The sequence below is a fragment of the Giraffa tippelskirchi genome, chromosome X (genome assembly GCF_054371585.1).
Source record: "Giraffa tippelskirchi isolate mGirTip1 chromosome X, T2T-mGirTip1v1.2.pri, whole genome shotgun sequence".
Classification (NCBI taxonomy): Eukaryota; Metazoa; Chordata; class Mammalia; order Artiodactyla; family Giraffidae; genus Giraffa; species Giraffa tippelskirchi.
The window spans coordinates 84,512,042-84,536,646 of NC_137289.1; the positions used below are offsets into that span (position 1 = coordinate 84,512,042).

At 36.3% G+C, this 24,605-nt stretch overlaps 1 protein-coding gene across 3 annotated transcripts; it reads left to right on the forward strand.

Annotated features, from left to right (window-relative positions):
• The first annotated feature begins 88 nt into the window (after positions 1-88).
• On the forward strand, positions 89-24,036 carry RLIM (ring finger protein, LIM domain interacting). 3 transcript variants are annotated; one of them, XM_081566918.1, is made up of 5 exons: positions 89-488; positions 2,079-2,141; positions 14,803-14,995; positions 15,919-16,002; positions 17,196-24,036. In XM_081566918.1, exons 3-5 carry the CDS (start codon positions 14,827-14,829, stop codon positions 18,776-18,778), a joined length of 1,836 nt encoding a protein of 611 aa, XP_081423044.1. In that variant the 5' UTR covers positions 89-488; positions 2,079-2,141; positions 14,803-14,826; the 3' UTR covers positions 18,779-24,036. The 3 variants fall into 3 exon arrangements, with proteins under 3 accessions (XP_081423044.1, XP_081423043.1, XP_081423042.1); XM_081566917.1 differs by having other exon boundaries at positions 89-268; XM_081566916.1 differs by lacking the exon at positions 2,079-2,141 and having other exon boundaries at positions 89-268.
• The last annotated feature ends 569 nt before the right edge of the window (positions 24,037-24,605 follow it).

Sequence of the window (24,605 nt, forward strand, 5' to 3'; positions counted from 1 at the left end):
AATCTGGCGGGGGGGGCTGCGGGGCCAGGCGTCGGCATCATCACTTCCTGTTGTGGGCAGGCGTTTCCTGTCGCTGCTTGGTAACAATGGGGAAGATAATGGCTGCCTGAGCAACGTCTCCGAGCAGGCGCTGGGCTAGAGGCGGGTCTCGACCAGCGACTCATCGGAGGCGGGCTTGAGAGCTGCGGCAGGGGAGGCGCGCAGGAGCCCCGGCGGCGGCGGCGGCGGCGGCCGAACCGACCGAGTCGGATCCCGACACCAAAACCGAGTAAGTGAAGCCTTGGGAAACGGATGGAGAGCGAGAGGAAGACAGCGGAGCCCCGTCTGCTGCTTTCTCTCAAAATGGCCTGAGTGGTAAATCGTGGCGGAGGCTCAGCGCCGCCTCCGGACCCCAGGCACCGGTTGCTGCGGGGGGCTCCGTGGCGTAGTCTCCGCTGCCATTTTAGTTGGGTGTATAGTCGAGAGGCTTTTTGAAGAAGGGGAAGGAGGTAGGTAGTACTTCCTCTCCGTGGCCGCGCGAGCCGCAGCTGGGGCCCTCCAGAACCTTAAGAATTTGGGGGAGGCGATTTTCGAGTGTTGGCCTCAGGCATGAGAATCTTTGATCGTCTCAGGTTTTCCTCTCCTCAGTTCTCTGGAGACTTCCTTCGCCTCCTCCTCCTCCCCCTCTCTTTTACATGGCGGGCTTGGGTTTAGGAAATGGGGAAAAACCAGGCTGCTCTAAGTTAGATGCTGGGAACTCTTGGGCCTTTAGATTTCCCAGGATTTGCAAAACCCCATTTTGAGCCTTCTGCAGGGCACTATCAATTAGGCGCCCCCTGAGGCCACGATGACATCTTCCCTGAGGATCTAAGACAAATGTGGTTTACTCCCTTGCTTGAATAACCCTGGCGTATCCTTTGCCAGATACCACTGCACGGATTTCCCCCAAAAGGGAGGGAAAAGCCGTTGCGTGTTTGTTGTTTTTCCCTGGCTGAGGGTGGGAATTGGGCCAAACGATTTTGAAGTTAATTTCCGTTCAATCCGTGCACAACCCAACCCCTCCCCGCTCAAAAAATGCCTAAGGGTCTCGGCTTCTGCGGGCGGTACCTGCCACGTACGCCATAGCTTTAGTAACTAGTATTAACCGGTTGGGCTTCTGCTTCCTGAATACTCCGTCCCTTTTTCCCTTATGCTGATTAATTTCAAGATGGAGGAGACAGCCACGTTCCTTCCCTAGACAGTTTCACCATACTTATTCCACAGGTTAGTCCGGGAATCTGAGGCCTAGCAGGCTTGTCTATTTAGGTCGTTCTTTCGTTTTGCGGAAAGAGGAAGCATTTATATTAGGTTGTCATTCACTCTTAGCAAGGCCCCACAATATTTTTTTTTTTTTTTTTTTTGCTGAAAATAAGCAGTCCGCATTTCCTGAATCAGAATTAACCGCAGTCGCTTTGGATGATTGAAAGGAGGAAGAAATACACTACTAGTCATTTTTAAAAAATTCTTGTCATTATTAAAGACAAAATACTTTTATCACCCCATCAGGTACATTATGTCCGTCCTGGATGACTTGAGAGCAGGCAGGCACAGTTATCGCTGCCCCAGAATCAGTTTTCTAAGTTGTAGAAATAAAGTACCCAGGAAGACCAATCTAAATATTTTTTAAATTTTATTTTAGGATACTCTTCTCTTACTGAAAAAGTGTTTTTCTTTAGCCTAAGATGTCCTGATGATCTTTCATACTTTAGTTCCTGCCTTAGGATAGTGTAACGTACCAAATAAGTTCTTGAAAGTAACTGTGAGAAAATGAAAATAATTACTGATCTGATGCGTAAAAGCCCATTTTAAGTAAGTTTATATTAAAAGGTAGATAGGCTGTCAGCCTTTAAAAGATATCTTCTATCTAACATATAAGATTGTTGGTTCCCTCCGACCTTCTTAGTCTCCCCAAATTTCCTAGTACTAATGTTGAATTAGGTTGAATTATGGCGGGTGTGTATCTAAAATACATAGGATATGTAATTTTTAGGATGTGTCTGTTTCAAAGAAAATGTCTATCTTATAAAAGAGGAAGAATAATGGATTCTTTTTTTTTCTAGAGCAGAGAGTGAAGAAAACTAAAATCCAGTTTATTGTATACAATACTATGTCATAACAGTCAGGTAATTTTATTTTTTGTTGCGTCTCCTGATGATTTATGTGTAGAATGCATGTTTTAAAATATTTATTCTGTTTTGGGGCCCTGTAATTGAATGGGCTTCTTTGATATATGTTAGTTGGTGTCGGGCATTTTTAATGGTCAGAATGGGTGTTTTTCACTGGGCATTCAAAGGGTAGTGTTTCTAAGTAGCTAGAACCTCATTAGTGCCCTGTCAATTTTCTTCTTTTAAAATAATGTCTGAAATTTACCAATACCTGTATAGAACAGAAAGAATAAAATAGAAATTTGCTTCCTTTAATCACTGTTGGACTGGGATGAGTATAAATAAATAGTATTTAAACGTTTATTGAATAACTAAATGAACTATCAGACTATATTACAGGAATATAATCTTTGATATTTTTCCTTCAAGATCCAAAAAGTTGATATCAACCTCTTTCATCATCATTGTTAAAGTAACCATAATTTATTGCCCTAGCTAGGATGCTTTTAAGAGAAAAAGGAACATTATTTTCCTGGACAACAGGTGCAAACCTGGATTGTCCCATGCAAACTGGGATGGGTAATTAGCCTAAATTAATAATTAATTTGTATTGAATACTTATGTGCTAGGTCCTGTGCTTCACATGTCTGATTTTGTAATCCTTACAGCCAGGCTTCATAAGGATGTTAACCTGTTCTACAGAGTAACTGAGACTCAGAGGAGAGATTAGATGATTTGTTCTCAATTAGATAATTTGTTCTCAAAAAGCTAATAAGTGGTAGGATCCCCCATTTTAACCCAGGTCTGTCTGATGCCAAAGTCAATAAACTTTTATGTCCTTAGACTTGTTATTAGATCAGAAATGCAAAGAAAATGAAAGGTTGTAATAAAAAAAACATCTGTAGGTTAAGTTGCATCAAAAACTTCTGTTAACACTCGAAGGAAATTTGCTTTATGAAGCAAGTGAGACTTATCTAACAATTGCACTCTCTTTTTCAGTCTGTCAGGGTTCTTGTTACAGCTATTACTGCCTGTAATATAATTTGATAAACAATTAAAATTAGAAGTGGTTTTAAGAAATAGCTTAATAATGAAGTGATATCTAGAAGTGTTAGGCTGGTTGGATATATTTTTCATGTTAATGAACATGTAGTGAGGCCTTATATACAGTAGATCAAATGTGACATTTGCATTTATGGAATGACAATGTGTATATTACTTTTTCCATAGCTCTAGTGAATTGGGCAATAGCAAACCACTCACCAACCTCCCGTTGCCTTGATTTACCGTAGAGTGGATAACAAATTAGAACATAAAAAGTCCTCTGTCAAAACCAGACCAATGAGATGCTAGAATTTTGGGCCAGTGCGTAGGACTGCGACATGTTTTTCTTTTGTAAAACTATTTCCATAACATTTCTTTATAATACATTTCCAAACCTTGTAGCCCATTGATTTTTAAAAGTATCCAGTTTACATGATCCTTTGACATTTTGATACCCAGTGTAAGAAAGCAAGAACACTTCTATTTTTTTCTTTCATTTTTTTGAAATAGAAGTTTTCCAGATAATAAAGCAGTTTATTTTAGAGGTAAAAATCTTGACAATCTTAAACAGTTTGGGAGTATATTTGTGAACTTGTGGTTTTGCTCCTGAAATAGATGCTTGATGTTTTTGCTGTACATAGTCTTATATTTTGGGTTTCCCTGGTGGCTCAGTGGTAAAAAATCTGCCTGCCAGTGAAGGAGAAATGGTTCAATGCCTGGGTCCAGAAGATCCCCTGGAGAAGGAAATGCCCACTCCAGTATTCTTGCCTTGGAAATCCCATGGACAGAGGATCTTGGTGGGCTGCAGTCCATGGGGTTGCAAAAGAGTCAGATGTGACTTAGAGACTGAACAACAACAAATTCTTGTATTTTAGTGCTTCAACTCAAGGGTTTAATTTCATTAGTCAAAATATCACATACATATGTTTGGAAGAAAAATATCTGTAGGTAGTGCATGTGTGTATATAGATTTGTGGACTTACTGCAATAATTTCACAGCAGCAGTTTGGAATGCTATTATAGCATTTGCATGATGAACATGATCCATTCTGTGGTGGGAAGGAGGTATTTGTGTTCAGTGTTTTCAAATTTTTCTGAAATGAAAAATGGTCTCTTTCCTCTTGCTCTACATTTGATTGTGTGAAGAAAGGGTTTAACTCGTAATTACATTTTTCATTTTGTATTGACCAAAGTTCCTGTTAGTGTCAATTACATTTGAGGTCACCTTATAATTTATCCGAACTGGGATACTTGTAAGAGTGAAAGAAGGCTGTATTAATAATCACTACAGGACAACAGTTGTAGACTGCTACTCATATGGACAAACTGGGAATATATGGTCACCTTTGTCATCATTTCTCTGTAGGAGCACTGGTTCAGAAATCACAGTTGTCAATGTGTTTGGTTCTGTAACACAAAATTATTTTTCTCAGACAATATAGGAGTCATTTGTGTAGATGATATTTTTCGGTCACATCATTTTAAAATAGTTCATTTTTGGTGGAAAACTTATATCTTAAAAAAATAGTACTGTATTTACTAACTCCAAAATTGCCGGTAATCAATGACTTTTGCATTAAAACATTTTAAAAATAAACACATGAGCCTTTTGGGTTTTTGAGTCATTGACTTTTTGAGAATAATGAGAAATCAAAATTAAGTTAGTGTGCATAAGACAAAATTCTAATTTAGTGGCATAGCTTGATACTAAAAGAATATGAACAGGGTAATCTAAGATTAAATTCCCTGTCTTAAGTATTTGAGTGAATTGAAATGTCATAATGGTTTCCTTTTTAAACTAACTTGTTCCTGTGAATTGGCAGCATTTGGCTTGGTCTCCATCCTTTGATTCGTTGACATTCTTAATATTCTTTTAACTGTTTTAGAAGGTTGTTGTCACTAGAATTGTTTGTGAGCTGCAGAATTCCTGCCAAGAGATTAAACACATGCTGAATCCTTTTTTTTCCTGATATCCTTTTCAAGTGATAAAGATAGAATACAAGTGAGGCTAAGCTAACATTGCCATGCAGATATTTTATAATTTCATACTGCTCTAGTAGTATCAGCAGTGGCAGAGGCCTTAGTACCATCCTCCAATAGGCCAATAATGGAAATAAATTGTGTGCGTGGTGAAAGGTACTGTGCAATAAGGCAGTGAAACAGAAACCCTACCCTATTTTTTAAAGAGGAATGCTTTGTATTTGTTTTTTAAAAATAAGATGGTCATAAAAAGAGAGAAGTGTGAGGGAAATAGCAGTGAGAAAAGCACAGCTTTTAAGCTTGCATCCTAGTTATTCATGTTGTTTCTTGACCTTTATTTTTCCAACCTAATATTGTAATGTGATGTGGGTTATATCATAGTCCAGATTCATAGAATTGGAAAGGTATCTTGTAGATAGCTTAATCCAGTACACTAATACTGATGGAGATCCTGAGACACAAAAGGTTAAATAATTGGCCAAATTCCCATAGTTAATCTTACAGCCAAGACTAGAACCTAGTATCTTCTCTTTTTTCATTTTCACAGAGCTGAATTCCACCCTGCTATTTAGTCAATCTTTGATTTGTCGGCTGCAAATGCTGTAAAATTTTAATCATTCTGTATAGGAAAAATTCCCAACACTTTTGGTAACTACATATACGATGGTATTTTATATCCAGACCTCAAATTCAGTAGTTCTTTGTGACTTGGCTTTTTTTTTGCTGTTTTTAACTATATTATTTTTCATTTTGATGATGGTATTATTGACCTGACATTTTCTTTACACACAAGGCTTGCCTGTCATTAATTCTCATCTGCTCTATGAGGTTCTTAATGAAGAAAGAAGCTCTGTTGCAAACAGAATAATGCTTGCCCTTTTTTCAGTATGACACATTTTTATGTTGATACCTATGATTTTTTTTTATTTGGCGTGTTGTACTGCAGAACACTATTGAATTTTGAAGCTTGTTTGAATACATCCAAAAGGTGACAATGCCCAAGATGCTTCAGTAGTTGGTTGACATTAGGTTATCTTGATTCCTCCCTCCCACTGTACTTTCTGATTTTTAAAAAGAAGTGATTTCTTCCAGACTTAATAGATGTGGTTTATTTTAAAATTGATACTCACACAACCTTTTGAATTTCAGAATTCATTTTTTTATGTCTTTTGTTTTTTTAACTGTATATTTTGGTGCCTTAAATCTTAATTGATGGAGTATGTCCATTGAATATAGTATGTGTGCTTATATTTAGCACCAGGTCTCCTGACCTGTTAATACTGAACAGTATGTTTTAAGTGACTTTTTGCCCTAACATCATAACAGAATTACATGTTTTAAAGATTAGTGTACGTGGGTTAGGAGAATTAAATACTTACAGCAGTGGTCAGAAACATAGTAATCTGCATAATTTATATTAATATATGATAATTACTGTAGAAGAATTGAAATCACTAAAAATGCTTTAAAATTCTCAAGGTGAATAAAATCTGCTTTAAACTCCCTAATTATAAAATAAATCTCAAGTTTGGTTTTCTTGCTGGCTTTTCCTCCCCAGAATTAAATTTACCTGACACAGTCATACAGTTACTGACCAGATGAGTAGTTTTTGAAATGACTGGGCAAATTTTCTAATTTGGCTACTTACTTTCCAGGAATGGATTTGGCTGTGTTGGCAGACAGTGCCCTGAAAGAAATAAGGTTAATAAAATATGCTATGCATCTGAGGGGCAAATGTATTTAAAACAAAAATACTAAAAGTTGACTTGTTTAAAAAGAAGCCCTGCTGGGTTCATACTGCTTATAAAAGATGTTTTGTCATTTCATACCAGAAGTGAACATGAACTAAGTGAAAGTAATGAAGTCGCTCAGTCATGTCCAACTCTTTTGTGACCCTATGGACTGGAGCCTCCCAGGCTCCTCTGTCCATGCCTCAGGCAAGAATACTGGAGTGGGTTGCCATTTCCTTCTCCGGGGGATCTTCCCAACCTAGGGATTGAACCTGGGTCTCCCACATTGCAGACAGACTCTTTACCCTCTGAGCCACCAGGGAAGCCCCAAACATCAACTAAAAAGCTGATAGTGAGGTTGTATATGTTGGACATGCCTGTTAGGATTGAAGGAATGTATTTTTAAGGTATATGGTCTTAGGATATATTGGGAGGCAGCTGTCGATTTATTGAAAAGTTGACTGGATTTGGAATCAGGAGACCTGGATTTAATTGCTGGCTCTTTCCATTTACTAGCCTCATGGCCTTTGGTAAATCACTTCCTCTCTCTGTGCTTCTGTTTCCTATCTGTAAAATAGAGTTTGTAATTTCTACTTCATAGAATTGTTGTAAGGCTTAAATGAAGTATAGGTGAAAGGGCTGTATGAATAGAGCAATGGATATTGCTTTTAACTAGGAAGAGACCTGAGTGATTTAAGAACAGTTACACATTTTTTCTCTTAAGTTTCATTGGTTAAGTTTTCCATAAAAATATTTTAAGTTTAAAATTGACTGATGATAACTATATTTAATCCAAAATTTCTGACTGTGCACATGAATATTATAACTCAGTATAAGGTAACTGAATGAAAAGACTTAAAATTGTCTCATTTATGATGATAGAAGGAGCCCAGGGGATATGGGGATTATTTTTTTCTCATACCTAAGTTAGACTGGAAATGTACCACAATGTTGTTCACCACAGAGTAGAATCTAGAGACCCATTTTATTAACATAATCTTTCACTGATCTTTTCACACCAAAATGGAGAGAGATCTGTATTTGATCATTTGAACTGCAGTCTCCTGACATCTTTGGCATGTTTTAACTTTCTGAACTTGTGATTTAGAATTATTATATTTTTTAATTTTTTTTTACCACTTAGGTAGTGAAGGCACTGCTTAAAATGAGACCAGATTCACTGGGTGTATGTTTGTAAGATTATTTTACAAGGCATTTGAAGGCATTGCTTACATTCAGGATTTCCTTTTTTTTTTCCCAAAATGTAATTAACTTCTAGTTCAGTGGACCTTGGCAGGTGTTAAAGCTGTGACATCTGTTTTGCCAGTGCTGGAATCTCTTGACCTCCACTCCCAACCCAGGGAAATGCAGAATAAAGCAGAAAGAATGAATGCTTTGGGCAAAAGTAGGGAAGCAAATAGGCTTTTTCTCTCCCTGTGCCCTAATCAACTGCAAGTAACGAACAGCATTTTAAATGGAAATCTATACCTTAGCAAAAAACATGATGTGTTCTGTTTAATGAAGCCTTGCCAGTTTGATTGCAATTTTGAAATAAATGAGTGTGTTGCAAGGATGCCATGTGGGGAAAATATTTTCCTTTATTTTCTCTGGTGTAGGCAGGGGGAAGGGAGAGCAGCATGTTACTATGGAAGTAAAAGTAATTTGGATTTGTTCACATGTTACTTTGTGTGCCTCATTGTTAAAATTTTGAATTAAAAAATAAACCAAAATAAAAACCCCTCTTGAATAGAATAACCCAACTTCTAAACTCATCAGGGAGGAGCTATTTAGGATTTAGCAGTCTCCAAAATCACAGTGTTGAGAGGGTTTTAAATAGAGGTATGATTTTTTTTGTCTCTAGTTTCCATGTAGGAAATTTTAGAATTTTTAGGTGAAGAGTGAACTTGAAGATTGGTGATTGTAATTAAGAATCATTTATTCCATGTGTTTTTGTAGAGTATTCACCATTATCTTCCCTAGTAGCTTGGATGGTAAAGAGTATGCAATGCAGGAGACCCAGGTTCAATCCTGTGTGGGGAAAATCCCCTGGAGAAGAGAATGGCAACCCACTCCAGTATTCTTGCCTGGAAAATCCCGTGGACTGAGGAGCCTGGTGGGCCCCAATCCATGGGGTCACAGAGAGTCGGATATGACTGAGTGACTAACACTCACCTCACCCTCACCATTATTATTTTACTTTTGAAAAGTGTAAAGGGGATTCATAAATAGTGGGTTTATAGAGCAGAAACAATATATTGAGAACACTTCAGAGCTCTTTCCATATGTGGAGTTTCTCTACCTTACTAACAAATTCTTTAAAGCTGCACTGTCCGATATGGTAACCTCTAAGCACATGTGGCTACTGGACACTTGAAATGTCATTAATTAACTGGAACTGAACTTTTAATTTTCTTTCATTTTAATTAAGCTAAATAGTGTAAATTTTTTCATTAAACATGACTTTTTTGTTTCATTAGAACTACACTTCACTTTACCCATTGAAAATTTAGCATCCAATTTGAAATGTGCTGTAAGTATAAAATACATACCAAATTTCTGAGACTTAGAATTTTAAAAAAGATACACATCTCAATAATTTTATATTGATAATATGTTGAAATGATCTTTTGGATCTGTTGGGTAAATAAGATATTAATAAAATTAGTATTTCAGAAACATAAAAGACCTTGTGAGGCAGGAAGTGACACTAGTGGCACAGGCAAATGCTGTGTGCAGAGACAGTTGAAAAAAATTGCTAGCTGAGGTAGTCAGTAATAGCTTCATAGGTGGTAAGATTTCATTGAACCTTGAGGGGTGGGTGAAATGTGGAGAGACTAAACGAAGGGCTGAAGGGAGAGCATTGGAAGTGTGAAGGTAGTAAACTACAAGGTGTGTTGGAGGGAAAGGATGGGGCAATATAAGTGGATTGGTCTTGTCGAGAAAATGTTATAACAAAATTGTGTCACTGGGAATATGTGGCTTAGTATGACCCTAGACCCAGAATAAGGAAACCAAAGGACTGTCTATCCTTAATGACAGTTTAGTCCAAAGGGTTGTTTGAAATCAGTCTGTTCAAGCTCCTACCTATATCTAGCCTCTACTTGAATACTTGCAGAAACTGGTAGTAGCTTGCTTCAAGAGACTGGTTACATCTCTACTTTTGGACAGTCTTATTTGTCCGACTATTAAAAGACAGAATTATTTGCTTCATATTTCTTCAACTCTTGGCTCTAATTTGACCCTGTGGTTTGCTCTCTCATATGTTATAACTCCAAATATTTGAAGGTGGTAATCATGTCCATTTTTAGTGTTGTCTTTGGGCTAGACATTTTCAAGTAATTCAGCCATTTATTTTATGATATCCCCTGGCTTCTCACCATCTTGGTTACTCTAGATATTTTCTTGTGTTTGTCAATGTCCTTTTGAATGTATTTTTAATGTTTCAAATACTCCACATATAGTCTGAACAGCAAGTAGCATTGACACTACTACCTATTTTTATCTGAACACTGTGACCTAGGAAAGGTTTGTCAACCTGTGACTCCAAGGTTTCTTAGTGGTCAAGTCAAACAGGCTTTTAACTGAGCTTTTGTTAACTAAAAACTTCAGGTCATCTTCATGTTGCCAGGACAGATTCCCGCCCCCCCATCAGCTTGATAACCCTTAATGTGTTTAAAGTAGCACATTTACCATCATTTTTGTTGATTTCCACTCATCCTCACAGCCCACTGAGAATTCAGGGTTTTTTTTTTAATTATATACATCTTCATTACTAACTCCCAGCATTGAGTTATCTATAGATTTGGCTGGTATGTCTTTGACTTGGTTCTTTTCAAAATGCTGAAGACTGGGCTCTTTGCAGGTTAACATTGCTCCATAATCTTTGAGAGTGGTATTCAGCAACTGTGAATCTGTTAAATTGTATTGCCATCAAGCTCCTTGCTACTCAAACTGATTCTAGGATTAGCAGCATCAGCATTACATGGACGCTTATTTAAAATGCATACTCTCAGGCCTCACTCCCAACCTACTGAATCAGAATCTGTATTTTTACAAGATTTCCAGGTGGTTCGTTTGTATGCTGAAGTTTGAGAAGCATGGATCTAGCCTATATTTCTCCATAAAATAGGATGCAAAAGCTTTTCAGACTCTGTACAAAAACCAAGCCAGACGTTTCAGCAGTATTATCCTGATGCCTCTATCAAAAAGTTTCTCAACCCTGACTGTGCAATGGAATTACCTGCGGAATTTTTAAAATGTCTGATTGGCCCCAGAGAAAGCTCCTCAGGTGATTTTAATGTGAGAATCTTGTAAAGCAAGTTCTATGTGAAAGAAGACTATGTAATGCAAATGAGGTTAATTTGACAGTGAATTCCACTTCTGGTGAACATGTTTTTCTACATGTTTGCAATATATCTGATAATCTATAGCAGAATTCTACGTGCCCCCCTCCCCAGGTTTTGTGCCAGATTTTGCTGTGTTATAGCTTATAGATGTCACTTTCTTTGCAGATTAGATCATCTGATATCTCCTGTTCTCTGATTTCTCAAAGATTGGAAATTTTGCAGTTTGGATTTTGATTTTTTCTTTGAGAAACTTGGTTTTTTCCACTACTTGCAGTTGGAAGATGATTCTCCTTGCTGAATAAGATAGAAGTAGAATGCCTCTACCTACCATCTTCTATTAATATACCATCTATACCAAAGGCTTAGTAAAAGATCTCATTCTTATTTCAGATTTGTTTTTCAAAGCCATTTAAAAGCTCTTTCCCATACTTTTGAAAGTTTTTGTTCCTTATGGGCTTTAACCTCTGACGCTATTTTTAAGACTTTGTGCCATTCTTGTAATAGTCCTTGGTATGTGATTTTTCTGTTATCTTTGGTTCCTCTCCTTCAAATGTCAGAACTTATCAGAAATTTTTACCTCCTTTGAAAGCTTTACATTCTTAAAGCCTTTCAACTCTACGGAGTTTTCAGTTTTTAGAAATTATTTTCAGAACTATTTATTGATCCATTCCTTCCTAAGTGGACTTGGTCCTTTCATGTTACTACTATTCAGAATATTAACTGCTTAATATTAGCCAAGTGTGATTTTCTTTGGTTTGGGAAATTGTGGCTGAACTTTCTTTGTGCTTTTCTGTATTTTTTTTTAAATTAACTGTGTGCTATTTATTACCAATACTAAGTTGTGGAAAATTTTGGCTTCTTTTTGTTTATTTTTCATTGCCTGCCCATATAACGTTAATGGGAGTTTTATTTAACCTGTTGACTTCTAGTCTTACAATTTCAAGTTATTTTAAAAACCGCATCTTTCAGAAATTTATATAGTTTAGTCTTACCAAAATTAAGAAATCTTAGTTATGAAATTAGGAAACTCCAAAAAATATTAAGGTCTCTCTCCCTTTCCCTTTCCTTGAGATAATTCATCTTATTTGTTTAAAGAATGATAGACTAGTTCTAAGAATAATGATCTAAGAAAAACAGTAGAGAGCTAGATGTGCCCATGTATAGACTAAAATTTGTTTAGACTCATCAGACAGGTAGACAGTCTTCTTTGTTTTTTTAATATCTGAAAGATGGTTTGTTTTTATTTTTCTCTAGTGTTGACATAAACATCCAGATACTTCTTGTTTTGTGTGTTGGATTAAATCATAGTACCAACATAGATTACTGCTTTTCCACAAATCAGATTTTCACATGTTTCTGAATTAACTTATTTTGTCATTGTGAACTTAAGTCAATCTGGGGTTGGAAGGAAAAGAATATACTATATATATATATATTTCCTAGGGCTGTACAAATAGTGAGTGACAATTAAGTTTTGGCTAGTTTTATGTACTATCCAGAGCAGGGGTTGGCAAACTTTTTCTGTAAAAGGCCAGATAGTAAATTTTTTTCACTTTGCTAATAGGAATGGAACATATTACATAGTTATTTATATAAAAAGAGAGAAGCCAAATTTCCACAAAATTTTTCTTGATGTAATGAGTACAATGTTTTATAATATAGGTGAGAAGAATGGTATTCTTTTTGGTGGGATAACATTTTGCTTAATTGGGGCTAAACATTCTTTATCATCAAAATCATTTGCAGATGTCCATTTAGTGTTTTCTGATTTGAAATGAGATTTTACATATTTCATTGTTGAAAATGTCTTCACACATACAAGTATGGTGTCTAATCAATGTACGAGTATATAATTTTAATTGTAAATTTGCCTGACTAGATATATTTTTGCTCTATGCGTATTTTTTTTAACCACCATTTCAGTTATAACACGTTTTTGCAGATTCCACCTCAGGTTGTGCTGAATTAGTGTTTCTCAGCTTCTTTGAAGATGTTATCACCTGTAGTTAGTTGTTCCGTGCAAACTATTCATAGAGACTACTTCTTTAGTTACTTCAAACTCCTCAAATAACTTGACTCCTTGAATAAGCAACTGAATAGTATCAGTTATATTTGTCAGCTCATCAAGAACCAAAGGGAACTACTCAATCATTTGCTTCCTTGTTTTTCACTTGATGATTGATATATCCCAGTATCATCACTTTATGAGCGACTGTTCTTATTAAGAGGGTAATAATCTTAAACCAGTTTATTTTCTGTGCACTATTTCTTTAGCTTCTGCAGTCAAACACAGTTTAGCTAACATAGCATTGATAAATGTCTTTCCTTGCTTAGCCAACAAATGAGCACTTAGAAACTTACTCTGGTTGAAGCATCATTTTTTATTTTTGTGAGGAAATATTTTGTGATATTTGTTTTAAATTTTCTGATTTTTCAGACCATAGTTTTCCTGTGAATTGGAAATACTATGATGAGTGCTTACTCTAATAATATGTATATTTTATTATTTTAGCACAGTTTTAGTGTCATTGCATTATAAATATAATCTTTGCCATCTACTCTAATAAAAGAATCCATACTCCACTTTGCCTTTAGAGATGGTACTCAGTGTTCATCAAGTTTTACTGGAATACAGCTGTACACATTCATTTACATATTGTCTGTGGGCTTCTTTCTTGCTATAATGGCAGAGTTGAGTAGTTGTGACAGAGACTATGTGGCACTGTCACTGCTTTGCACTGGTGATCTGTGCACTGCAAGTTGCAGTGATGCAATTATAACTTGACAGCATTTCAAGTGTCATGCTTATACTATAACATTTTTCTAAATTACCAGTGCACACTCATCACATTAGATGGAGAAAGTGGGCTTGACCATTCACATTTTTAGAACTTCTATTCTACATGTCATATCTCTGTGAGAGGCAACAGAGCATAGAGAAACCTGAATTCACCTTGTCTGGGTTCAGCTTCTGGCCCTGTCACTTGTTAGTTGTGTAACCCTGGTCAAGTTATATAACCTCTCTATACTTTAGTTTCTTCATCTGTAAAAAAGGAATAACAACAACAACAGTGTTTGTGCACAGTGTCATTGTGAGGACTAAAAAACAAAAGCAATTATAATAGTGCCAAGAATTCACTAAGCTGCTTGGGTCTAACCTTGTTGAACAGACACCATTCAATTCTTGCTACACTGCTGAATTCTTATCTGTATTTCTCTAACCAAACTTTACTCTGGACAAGTAGCTAAGAATTTATTTATTGGATCTCATATAATTTTCACACATCACAAAATATTCTCTTAGAAAAACATTTAAAAGTGTAATAATCATTCTTAGATCTCAAGGAGAAAAAATAGTCACCAGGGCTAAGTTTGGTCCATGGGCCATAGTTTGCCAACCCCTGACCTAGTCTTTTCCTAGTATAACAGTGCTTTTCAGTGTCTATTATGAAGTTTCCATTCATATGAGGTCTTAAAATCCATGTCTCAACCTGAATTCTGGATTTTCACATAATTAAAACTGTTCTATAGAAGATATACTGATTTTGTTTTCAAGAGTGATCTCCTTTCTCCTTTTAGATAATTTTCCACTTGTTCATCAAGATGGAAAGCTCAGATTGTAACGATAAAGGAAGTGGTGATCAGTCTGCAGCACAGCGCAGAAGTCAGATGGACCGATTGGATCGGGAAGAAGCTTTCTATCAATTTGTAAATAACCTCAGTGAAGAAGATTATAGGCTTATGAGGGATAACAATTTGCTAGGCACCCCAGGTATGCAATGTGTAGTTTAAAGATTTATATATATATAAATTGCTGGTCTTGAAAAAAACAACTGTTTTTTAAAAAAATGTTTTGTTTGCCATTGTGAAGTATGATTTTAATACCAGGGATATAAAATGAAATTTGCTGCTGTACTTATTACTTGATTTTGTTCACTCATATTTGGAATTATCCTATGTCAGGATTTTTAGTGAGGAATTATATTATGAATTTATAGTAAGCTGAATTGAAAAGAGTGGAGCTGAACAAACTTTTTGTTATTTATCTTTATTTAACTTACTAGACAGTGGTCTGGAAGAGCTAGTGGGAACTTTAGTTCTTAGGACAAACATAACTCTGTTTTGTCATCTCTCATTCTCTGAATATGTCCCAATCATAATCAACCAGAGCTAGCCTTGGGTAAAATAATCAGTTATTCAGAAATTTGTGCTTGGTTATTCTCTTTTGCCTTATTAGGTCCCATTTGATTCTAGTTAAAATTCATTATATCACTTCCTCCTCATTTCTATTTAATTCTATTAACATTTGAGAGATTGCTTAAATTTTAAAAGGTAAGGTGTTAGCATGGTTATTATGAGACAGAGTGCATTTTGAGCCAGCAGTACCAGACTTGAGTCAGAATGCCAGAGTTGGCATTCTTGCCCTGCTGTGTATTAACAAATAAGCTCACTCACTCTGAGTTTGTCTTAAAATGCAGATCATATCTATCTCCCAGAGTTGCATTTTTAAAGAATGAAATATTGTATGCAAAAGCATATTGTAAACTGGAAAGGAATACGAATAAATATAAGTTGTAATGTCATGCTCTCAAATAGGTGAATTTTACTCAGGTTCCTACTCTTTGGTTGTCATCTCAGATGGATAAGTCATTGGATTTTATTTATAATTTCACAAACATTTTAAACTGTTTTCAGGTGAAAGTACTGAGGAAGAGTTGCTGAGGAGACTACAACAAATTAAAGAGGGCCCACCACCACAAAACTCAGATGAAAATAGAGGTAAGTTTTTCTTGGGAGATGGGTATAAAGGATGAAATGGATAAGGAACTTCCTAATGATAAATGTCAGCCAAAGATAATCCAGCAGTAGCACAAATTAATTTGGTGGTAAGTAACTGCTCATAAAAAGAACTGGCATTTTCTTGATATTTGGTGAGAATGTTAACTTTTTTTTCTGCTTTACCTTTGGGATTTTTTTGACTGTTAATTGAGATATAGGAATGTCCTGTCTTAAATGTAATCATTTTTCTTGATTTTTCACCTTCATTGAAATTTCCCCGTACCCACTGAATTATTCCTTCCTTATAAACCTGAGTTCCTCACCAGCAGAAAGGATGCATTCTCTAATCTGGTGGTTCTCAGTGGGGTATAATGCCTGGAGACATTTTTGGTTGGGAGTTGGCTGTTGGCATCTAGAGGGTGGAGGTCAGGGATGCTGCTAAAGATCCTAAAATGCACAGCACAGCCCCCACAACAAAGAATTATTTGGCTCAAAATGTAAATAGTCACATTGTTAAGAAATCTTGTTCTTACCTCAGGTCTGGTGTTTCTCCTTCAGTGTGAAATATGATAACAGTTAGGTTGTTGAATGTGCTTTATATGTACTGTGCTAGGTTCACACTCTTGTTCTAATCTCTTATTTCATGTTAATTTAAAATCTTGGTAACATGAAGAAGTAACCTATAAATCTTGTTTATATTTTTGCAATGTCTAAAGTAGTCTTATAGTTTTTAAATGTCCTGTATTATCCAAGCACTTAAGTCAAGAGCCCAAAGAAATGTTGTAGACTAATAAAAATTTAACCAAAAAAATGTAATTTGAACTAAAATACTAGCCCTGTACCTTAACTGGTGTTTTACCTTATTTGATTATGTTAGTGTTTTGACAGTGGACTGAAAAAATGTCTTCTGACAGTCCCCAGTGGTACACTAGATTCCGTATACAATGCTAAAAATAGACTTCCTCTCAATTCCCTTTTTTAAAAAATGCTTTAAATTTCTCTAGGATTAGCTTGCTGTTTTAAAATGGAATTGAAAGTTTCTTGCTTTTACTTGCCAATCAGTGCAGTATAGTTTTAAAAAGTATGTAAATTGAAATCTGTTCAGAATGTTTTTCTGTTAATATTATGAAGTTTCAGAGTATGATTTCCTATTTTTAATAGTTCCTTTTCTCCTCTCCCTTTTTAAAAAACAGGTGGAGACTCTTCAGATGATGTATCTAATGGTGACTCTATAATAGACTGGCTTAACTCAGTCAGACAAACTGGAAATACGACAAGAAGTGGGCAAAGAGGAAACCAATCTTGGAGAGCAGTGAGCCGGACTAATCCAAACAGTGGTGATTTCAGATTCAGTTTAGAGATCAATGTTAACCGTAATAATGGGAGCCAAAATCCAGAGAATGAAAATGAACCATCTGCAAGACGTTCTAGTGGAGAAAGTATGGACAACAACAGCCAAAGACAAGTGGAAAATCCACGATCTGAATCAACATCTGCAAGGCCACCCAGATCAGAACGAAATTCAACTGAAGCATTAACAGGAGAAGCCCCACCTACCAGAGGTCAGAGAAGGGCAAGAAGTAGGAGCCCAGACCATCGGAGAACCCGAGCAAGAGCTGAAAGAAGTAGATCACCTCTACATCCAATGAGTGAAATTCCACGAAGATCTCATCATAGTATCTCATCTCAGACTTTTGAGCATCCTTTGGTAAATGAGACTGAAGGAAGTTCTAGAACCCGGCACCACGTGACATTAAGACAGCAAATAAGTGGACCTGACTTACTAACTAGAGGTCTTTTTGCAGCTTCTGGAACAAGAAATGCCTCACAAGGAGCAGGATCTTCAGACACAACTGGCAATGGTGAATCTACAGGATCAGGCCAGAGACCTCCAACCATAGTCCTTGATCTTCAAGTAAGAAGAGTTCGTCCTGGAGAATATCGGCAGAGAGATAGCATAGCTAGCAGAACTCGGTCAAGGTCTCAGACGCCAAACAACACTGTCACTTATGAAAGTGAACGAGGAGGTTTTAGGCGTACGTTTTCACGTTCTGAGCGAGCGGGTGTGAGAACCTATGTCAGTACCATCAGAATTCCAATTCGTAGAATCTTAAATACTGGTTTAAGTGAAACTACATCTGTTGCAATTCAGACCATGTTAAGGCAGATAATGACGGGTTTTGGTGAGTTAAGCTACTTTATGTACAGTGATAGTGATTCAGAGCCTAGTGGCTCAGTCTCGAGTCGAAATGTGGAAAGGTCTGAGTCACGGAATGGAAGAGGGGGTTCTGGTGGTAATAGCAGTTCTGGTTCAAGTTCTAGTTCGAGTCCTAGTTCCAGTTCCAATGGTGAAAGTTCAGAGGCTAGCTCAGAGGTATTTGAAGGCAGTAATGAAGGAAGCTCATCATCAGGCTCATCAGGTGCCAGGCGAGAGGGTCGACACAGGGCCCCAGTAACATTTGATGAAAGTGGCTCTCTCCCCTTCCTTAGTCTCGCTCAGTTTTTCCTCTTAAATGAGGATGATGATGACCAACCTAGAGGACTCACCAAAGAACAGATTGACAACTTGGCAATGAGAAGTTTTGGTGAAAACGATGCATTAAAAACCTGTAGTGTTTGCATTACAGAATACACAGAAGGCAACAAACTTCGTAAACTACCTTGTTCCCATGAGTATCATGTCCACTGCATCGATCGCTGGTTATCTGAGAATTCTACTTGTCCTATTTGTCGCAGAGCAGTCTTAGCTTCTGGTAACAGAGAAAGTGTTGTGTGATTAAGGTCTGAACTCTCAGCTATGTAGCTGGTATAGTGATGGGCAAACAGGAATCAAATGCTTTCTGTCCACTTTTTGAGTGGTGCTTAAATGTAAAGTAGCAACCTGAATTGAGTCATTGCTTTCTGAATGAGTCATTGTCCTTTCTCTAATTTCTGTATTGATCTTTAAAGTTTCATATGCCATAGGAAAGAGGGGTGAAGGAAATTCCCACTTTAGACTCAGTTACAGTACATGTTTTCTAAGTGTCTGCTTAAAGCTATACCATTCCCAGTTATTAGTTGGCATACATTCAGCTACATTCTGAATATCATTTGTTCACCTTTCAGACAAGATGATATTGGACTTGTCAGTGTAAATAACACTAAGATTAGGATCTTCTAAGTGTATAACTGTCTTCTAAGCCCATCACTGTGGCACACTGTAGAGTGAGCTTATAGTTTAATTGAGATATTTATCTTGTGGAAATATTAAAAAAAAAAAGCCTATGCTTGTGTAAGTGAAAAAAATCACATTCATTTGTTTAAAAATGTAAAGCTATTTTGTAGAGGCTCAGTACTTTTTCCAATGCACTGTTGTATTAATGCATTAAAAATTGTAAAGTACCATGCTTAGAAATGAAAAAAAAACTGCTTTTTGTGAGCCAACATAGTGGAAAAAAAAAACACACCAAACAAAGTACAAAGCTGCTTTTGTAAGTGTGTAGATGTAAGAGCAGAACATATCTATAATATTTAATGTATGTGAACAGCTACTGTGACCTGCAAAGGAAAGGACAGAGTATGGATTTAGGCAGGAAATGAAAGAGGGAGGATAGAGAAAACTGCTTGGAAGAACTTAAACTTTTCATGAAGACAGTAATTCCACAGGCGTGAACTGGTTTCATATGGTGAGATCCTTGGCACAGTATAGTACTTGAGCAGATGAAGCAAATTTGGCAGAGTTTTGGTTTAAGAAAAACAAACCACTACCTCCTAGCACAAGTTACATTGATGTTTTTGCAAGTTTGCTTCTCAAAAAAAAAAAACAAAAATGGAGGAAACAGACTATAAACCACTTATTTAGCATAAGAGTTGAAGTTGGCACAGATGTGTATACTAGTAGGAAAGTCTCAAATTTGCATTGTTTTGGCATTTGTTATTCAAGGTACCAGTGCACACTTGTTACTATCTCTAATACAGACCTAATATTTCATATCTAAAGACAAGATGAACTAAGGGATTTTTATTTTTTGTGGAAAGTGAGTCGGGTTGGGTTATTTGAAATTCAAATTTTAATTGTGCTGCCCATATTTGAAGACGAGAAGGCTGACTCACAATCTATGGGATATGCACTTTATGTTGTTTCCTTAGTAAGCTTTGTGAAGAACCCCAGTATTCTTGCCGACTTTCTCTTGAGGCTGGTTGGGGTTAGGATTAGTCTGACTGTGGAGGGCTGTCTTTTTCTGGGAAACGCTAGTGGGCCCAAAGAGGGATTGAACACATCCTTGGCTCTTAACAAAGTGAGCTGATTACCCAGGTGTATGTAGTCATATGCTCTACACAATAAACAAGTCTGCTTTAGAAATTATCTGGCTACCGTAACTGTTACCAACTCAGCTGTAAAGATTATTTCAAAGCTCATTCTTTTATATTTTCCTCTGGCTTTCAATCCTACCTAAGTATCAAGGAAATTGTAAATATGGTAGTTGTTTACTAAGGATGGATATGTACTGCTCTTGCAAGAAAATAATGTCCAAACAAAGCTTCACTTATTTTTTTTTAATATAAGCAGATTTTACTGTTTATGGCGCTTATGTAATACATTTTATCTTTCTAAAAGAATTGTCCATGTAAAAGTCAGGATTCGTTTATATTTGTGAGCCTCCTTGTATCCTTTACTAAGGGTGTAATCTACAGTTTTCAGATCTGCAGGGTAGTCCTGATTGGCTAAAAACAAACTCATTTTCCTCTTGGTATAAAATGTCCCATTATAATAGGGGTGTTCATTTTAAGTAGTTTAAAAACAACTGCATCACATTCTAAGCATAAAAGAAAGTTATTAACAGGTACCTTCCTAACCTCCCAAGATGTATTATTACTCATTTGTGAAGTATTAAGAGGTAACTCATGCAGAATGCTGGTAATGAATGTAGATACTGAAGCTATTCATAAACACTGGAAATAGAATTTTAAGTTTTTAGCCTTCAATGCACATATTGGACATGTGCATGTGAAAACCTTTTTCAGTAGCACTCATTAATTTCCATTGGACTGTGTAGAATGGATACAAATATTTTAGTGGAATTTGCTACTTGATTTATTTTTTGCAAGGTCCATGACCAATATGTACTTACTAGTATGGACATTGAAGACAAGGTCATTTGTAGGTGTCAGATGTACAATGGAGAACAAAAATCTTTTTTCCCACCTGCATCCAAACACCTATTCTCTTGAGGGAGCATTTTCTTGCAAAAGACTTTACATTTCATTTTGTACCTTTGCACTTTTTCTTTATTACAGAAAGGTTCTGTCTTGAGGACCTAGTTTGAACTTCATGCAATAATAGGAACAAGAGAAAACAATGTTGGGGCATTACATTGTTCAATGCATAGGGGAAAAGTACTAAAAACTGAATTTTCTTGAATATTTCAGATTATTTTAAAAAATTCATTTACTAGTCTGAAACGTTTGAGGTGTTTAACTGCAAGCAGATGACGTGATTGAGATTTATTAGTACTAAAAACAAAATTGAACAAGTTAGCTTTAAAGTTTGCAGACACTAGAAGATGAGCCAGACTGTTAATTTGGAATATTTGCTCTAAAAAGAATACCTGAGTTATACCTTAGTGGTGTTAATGAAGGGTGGGGATTGAGAAAAGTGTTCATATTAGTGTTGGAGTATAAGTAATCAATTGTATAAGCAATTACAAAAAAAAAACATTTAGCACCAGGCTTTTATGTGTATGTGTGTGTGTGTATATATATACATGAAATCTCTAAAATGGTAATCATTGGAGTTCATCCAAAATTTAAGGTTAGGAAACTGTTACAAGTGTTACCTCAAGGAATCCCCCCACCCCCGAAAACATGTTCTTTCCCTGCCAAGTATTCTGTCCTAATGTCAGTGTCTCAAATTATTTTTGTGAAGGGTTATCACTTAATACGCTTTGTATTTAATCACCTGCTTCTCAGATGTCCATGACATGAAATGGGGCAGCATCAGCCCTAACTTTTCAGCAGTTCTCAATTACCCACATAATAGGGAAGTGAATGTTGCAAAATGCTTTTTAAAAAGCCATTTTTACAGCTTGCTAGAATACAGTGGCACCTTGTGGTTGTTTTTGATACTTTTAAAGATGGAGGATATTTTTATTCCCCCCTTTACTCCACTCCTTTTCTTTGCTGTTTGTGAACAAGAAATATTTGTAATCTGCCTTATTTGAGTTTTTAAGTTTTACTGGCTTCCCTGTCAAATATATTACCAATACTAAATACATAGAAGCCACATTTGCAGGCACTTTTGTCTTATAAGACTATGCTGATTGCTACTTCCTAAAGTATACTGTACCTTAGTAATGCAAGAGATTGATAAGGCACATGTTCAAATGTCAGGCATTTATTTTCCCTTAATATAATTCTTTAGTGTGTGTAATATTCAATAATGGCTTCTCTGGTAGCTCTGTTGATAATGGATCCACCTGCAATGCAGGAGACCCAGATTTGATCCCTGGGTGGGGAAGATCCCTGGAGAAGGCAATGGCAACCCACTCCAGGATTCTTACCTGGAAAATCCTGTAGATTAATCAATAATTGTTATTCAGCAATATTCAGTAACTGTTGTAATTCATTAATGAGTAAATTGTTTGCTTTTGAAAAAAACATTTGAAGATGTAAATCAACTTATGCTTCATATGGAAAGTTAAAATGCAAGGTCCAAGTAACTAGTATTTCATTTATTTTTAAATTAGATTTTTAGAAAGCAGCTAAGAAACAGCTGTGAGTTATATACCTACCCTTTACATTTTTAGCATTCTGAAAAGAGTTCTTAACTGGAACATTACTAAAATAGGAATATTGGAACAAGTAAGCAATCTCACTTGATTTGAGTAACTCCATTTTGTATCTAAAATGCAGTATATTTGAGCTGATGGAATGTTCAAGGAATAACAACAGTTTGTATCAGTTTTATTATTTTCATGTCATGTCTACATAGGTGTTCTAATTCAAATTTCAGGAAAATAGGCACACCCTCCAACAGTCTCAAAATCACCAAAATACTTATTTTTGATTTAGAATTTGTTTACTAAAGTCCCCCCCCCCAAGCTTAGATTGATATCTTAAAGACATGCAGTGAAAGTGAACCCCATAATGTATGACTGTGCCTAGTTATTTCAGGGTTCCTCTATCAGTTCCTCATATTGCAGATTTTTCTTAAAACCAAGATATGGCTGAACCGGCTGCCCAGCCTTAACTCTCTTCAATGCCCCTTTGCTAACATTCTTTGAACTGAGTGATTTGTATGTGTTTCAACTGTCCAATGTTTGGATTTTACCTCTTTATAGCTCCATTTGTTCCTGGTGCTGCTTTTAAAGATGTAGGGCCATGTGATCGGTATCAAGTTGAGTAGGTACGCAATTGGCCTGATTATGTATCTGTGCCTGTTTAGTCTTCTCCCAAGAAGAGCTGCTTTGGTATAGATGTTTACTTAGATTCAGATAAAGAACTGGGCAGCGGTTTTGGAAAGCTTTCTGAAGCCTGTAAGAATCTAAAGGGATTTGGCGGGGGAACAGTAACAAAGGCTGCCTTTATGTCTTTGAACATGAAGCACATAAATGTATGTTCTGTAAAGACTATAGTGATTGTTATACCAGGGCTTCCTGACCTCTGGGAGAGACTTTCAAAAAAGCAGAAAGGAGCACAAAAGTGAAGTGAATTTGCTTGTTTTACTTTATCTGGTTTCTCATTTTCTTTCAATTTAAAGCTGAACATAACACCCTTTTCCAATATCTATCCAGCAGACTCCTGGTTGGGAAGCCCTGTATTAAATTTTGAGAATGTACCCAGTTTCCTTTTTTTTTTTTTTTGTTTGTACAGTGCTTTCTTTACACCTGCTAAAAATTAACTTGTTTAAAGCAAAACAAGACCTTGAAAGGTCAGTCATATTAAAGCTGGTTTGATTATTAATAGTTATCTTTTAGGAAGAAGCTTTTTCCCTATGTAAGATGTCATACTGCAGATTTAAAATATAGACTATCAATAAAATGCATGAAGTGATCATTTGTGCTTGATCATCTCTCCTTGGGTTTTTCTTTTAAAAGAGGAATGTGATAAAGATTCTGTTGCTTCACACCAATGTCAGATAGACATGGTTTTAACAATCATGTAGAATTACAGTGCAACCTTGATTTTGATTCCCCTCACTGTTTGAGTGTGGGCAGGTACTGGTTTATGAAATATAACGTCCGTTCTGTATCGTGTAATGGCTTAATCTTTCAGTGGTAAAATAAAAGATTAAAGTCTATTCGTATATAAGAATCCTGGAAACATTTATGTAAATGACATTTAAGTAGGTGCATCTTTGATGTTTCTTGTATTACTATTGCCCTGATGATTCCCTTGCTTGACCTCTTTAAGTATAAAGACTTGTCTAGGTGTACATGTGTACTCAGACAGCTTTTGTCTTCCATTCCTACTTCCAACCTTTCACACATGTTGCTTATACCCCTAAGAGTCTTTGTTTCTAAGTAAGTCATCACATTCTGACACGTGGATGTGACTTCCCCTTGGTACTGGTATTCATTTAACTAATGGTGAATTTTATCATAGCTTCATTTCCTCTAGTGCCT

What these genes read in the sequence shown, in the direction of transcription:
- RLIM (XM_081566918.1), top strand. Translation starts at nt 14,827, where the DNA reads ATGGAAAGCTCAGATTGTAACGATAAAGGAAGTGGTGATCAGTCTGCA. An exon ending in CAATTTGCTAGGCACCCCAG is followed by an intron (nt 14,996 to 15,918) that starts GTATGCAATGTG and finishes AACTGTTTTCAG; the next exon opens with GTGAAAGTACTGAGGAAGAG. An exon ending in AAACTCAGATGAAAATAGAG is followed by an intron (nt 16,003 to 17,195) that starts GTAAGTTTTTCT and finishes TTTAAAAAACAG; the next exon opens with GTGGAGACTCTTCAGATGAT.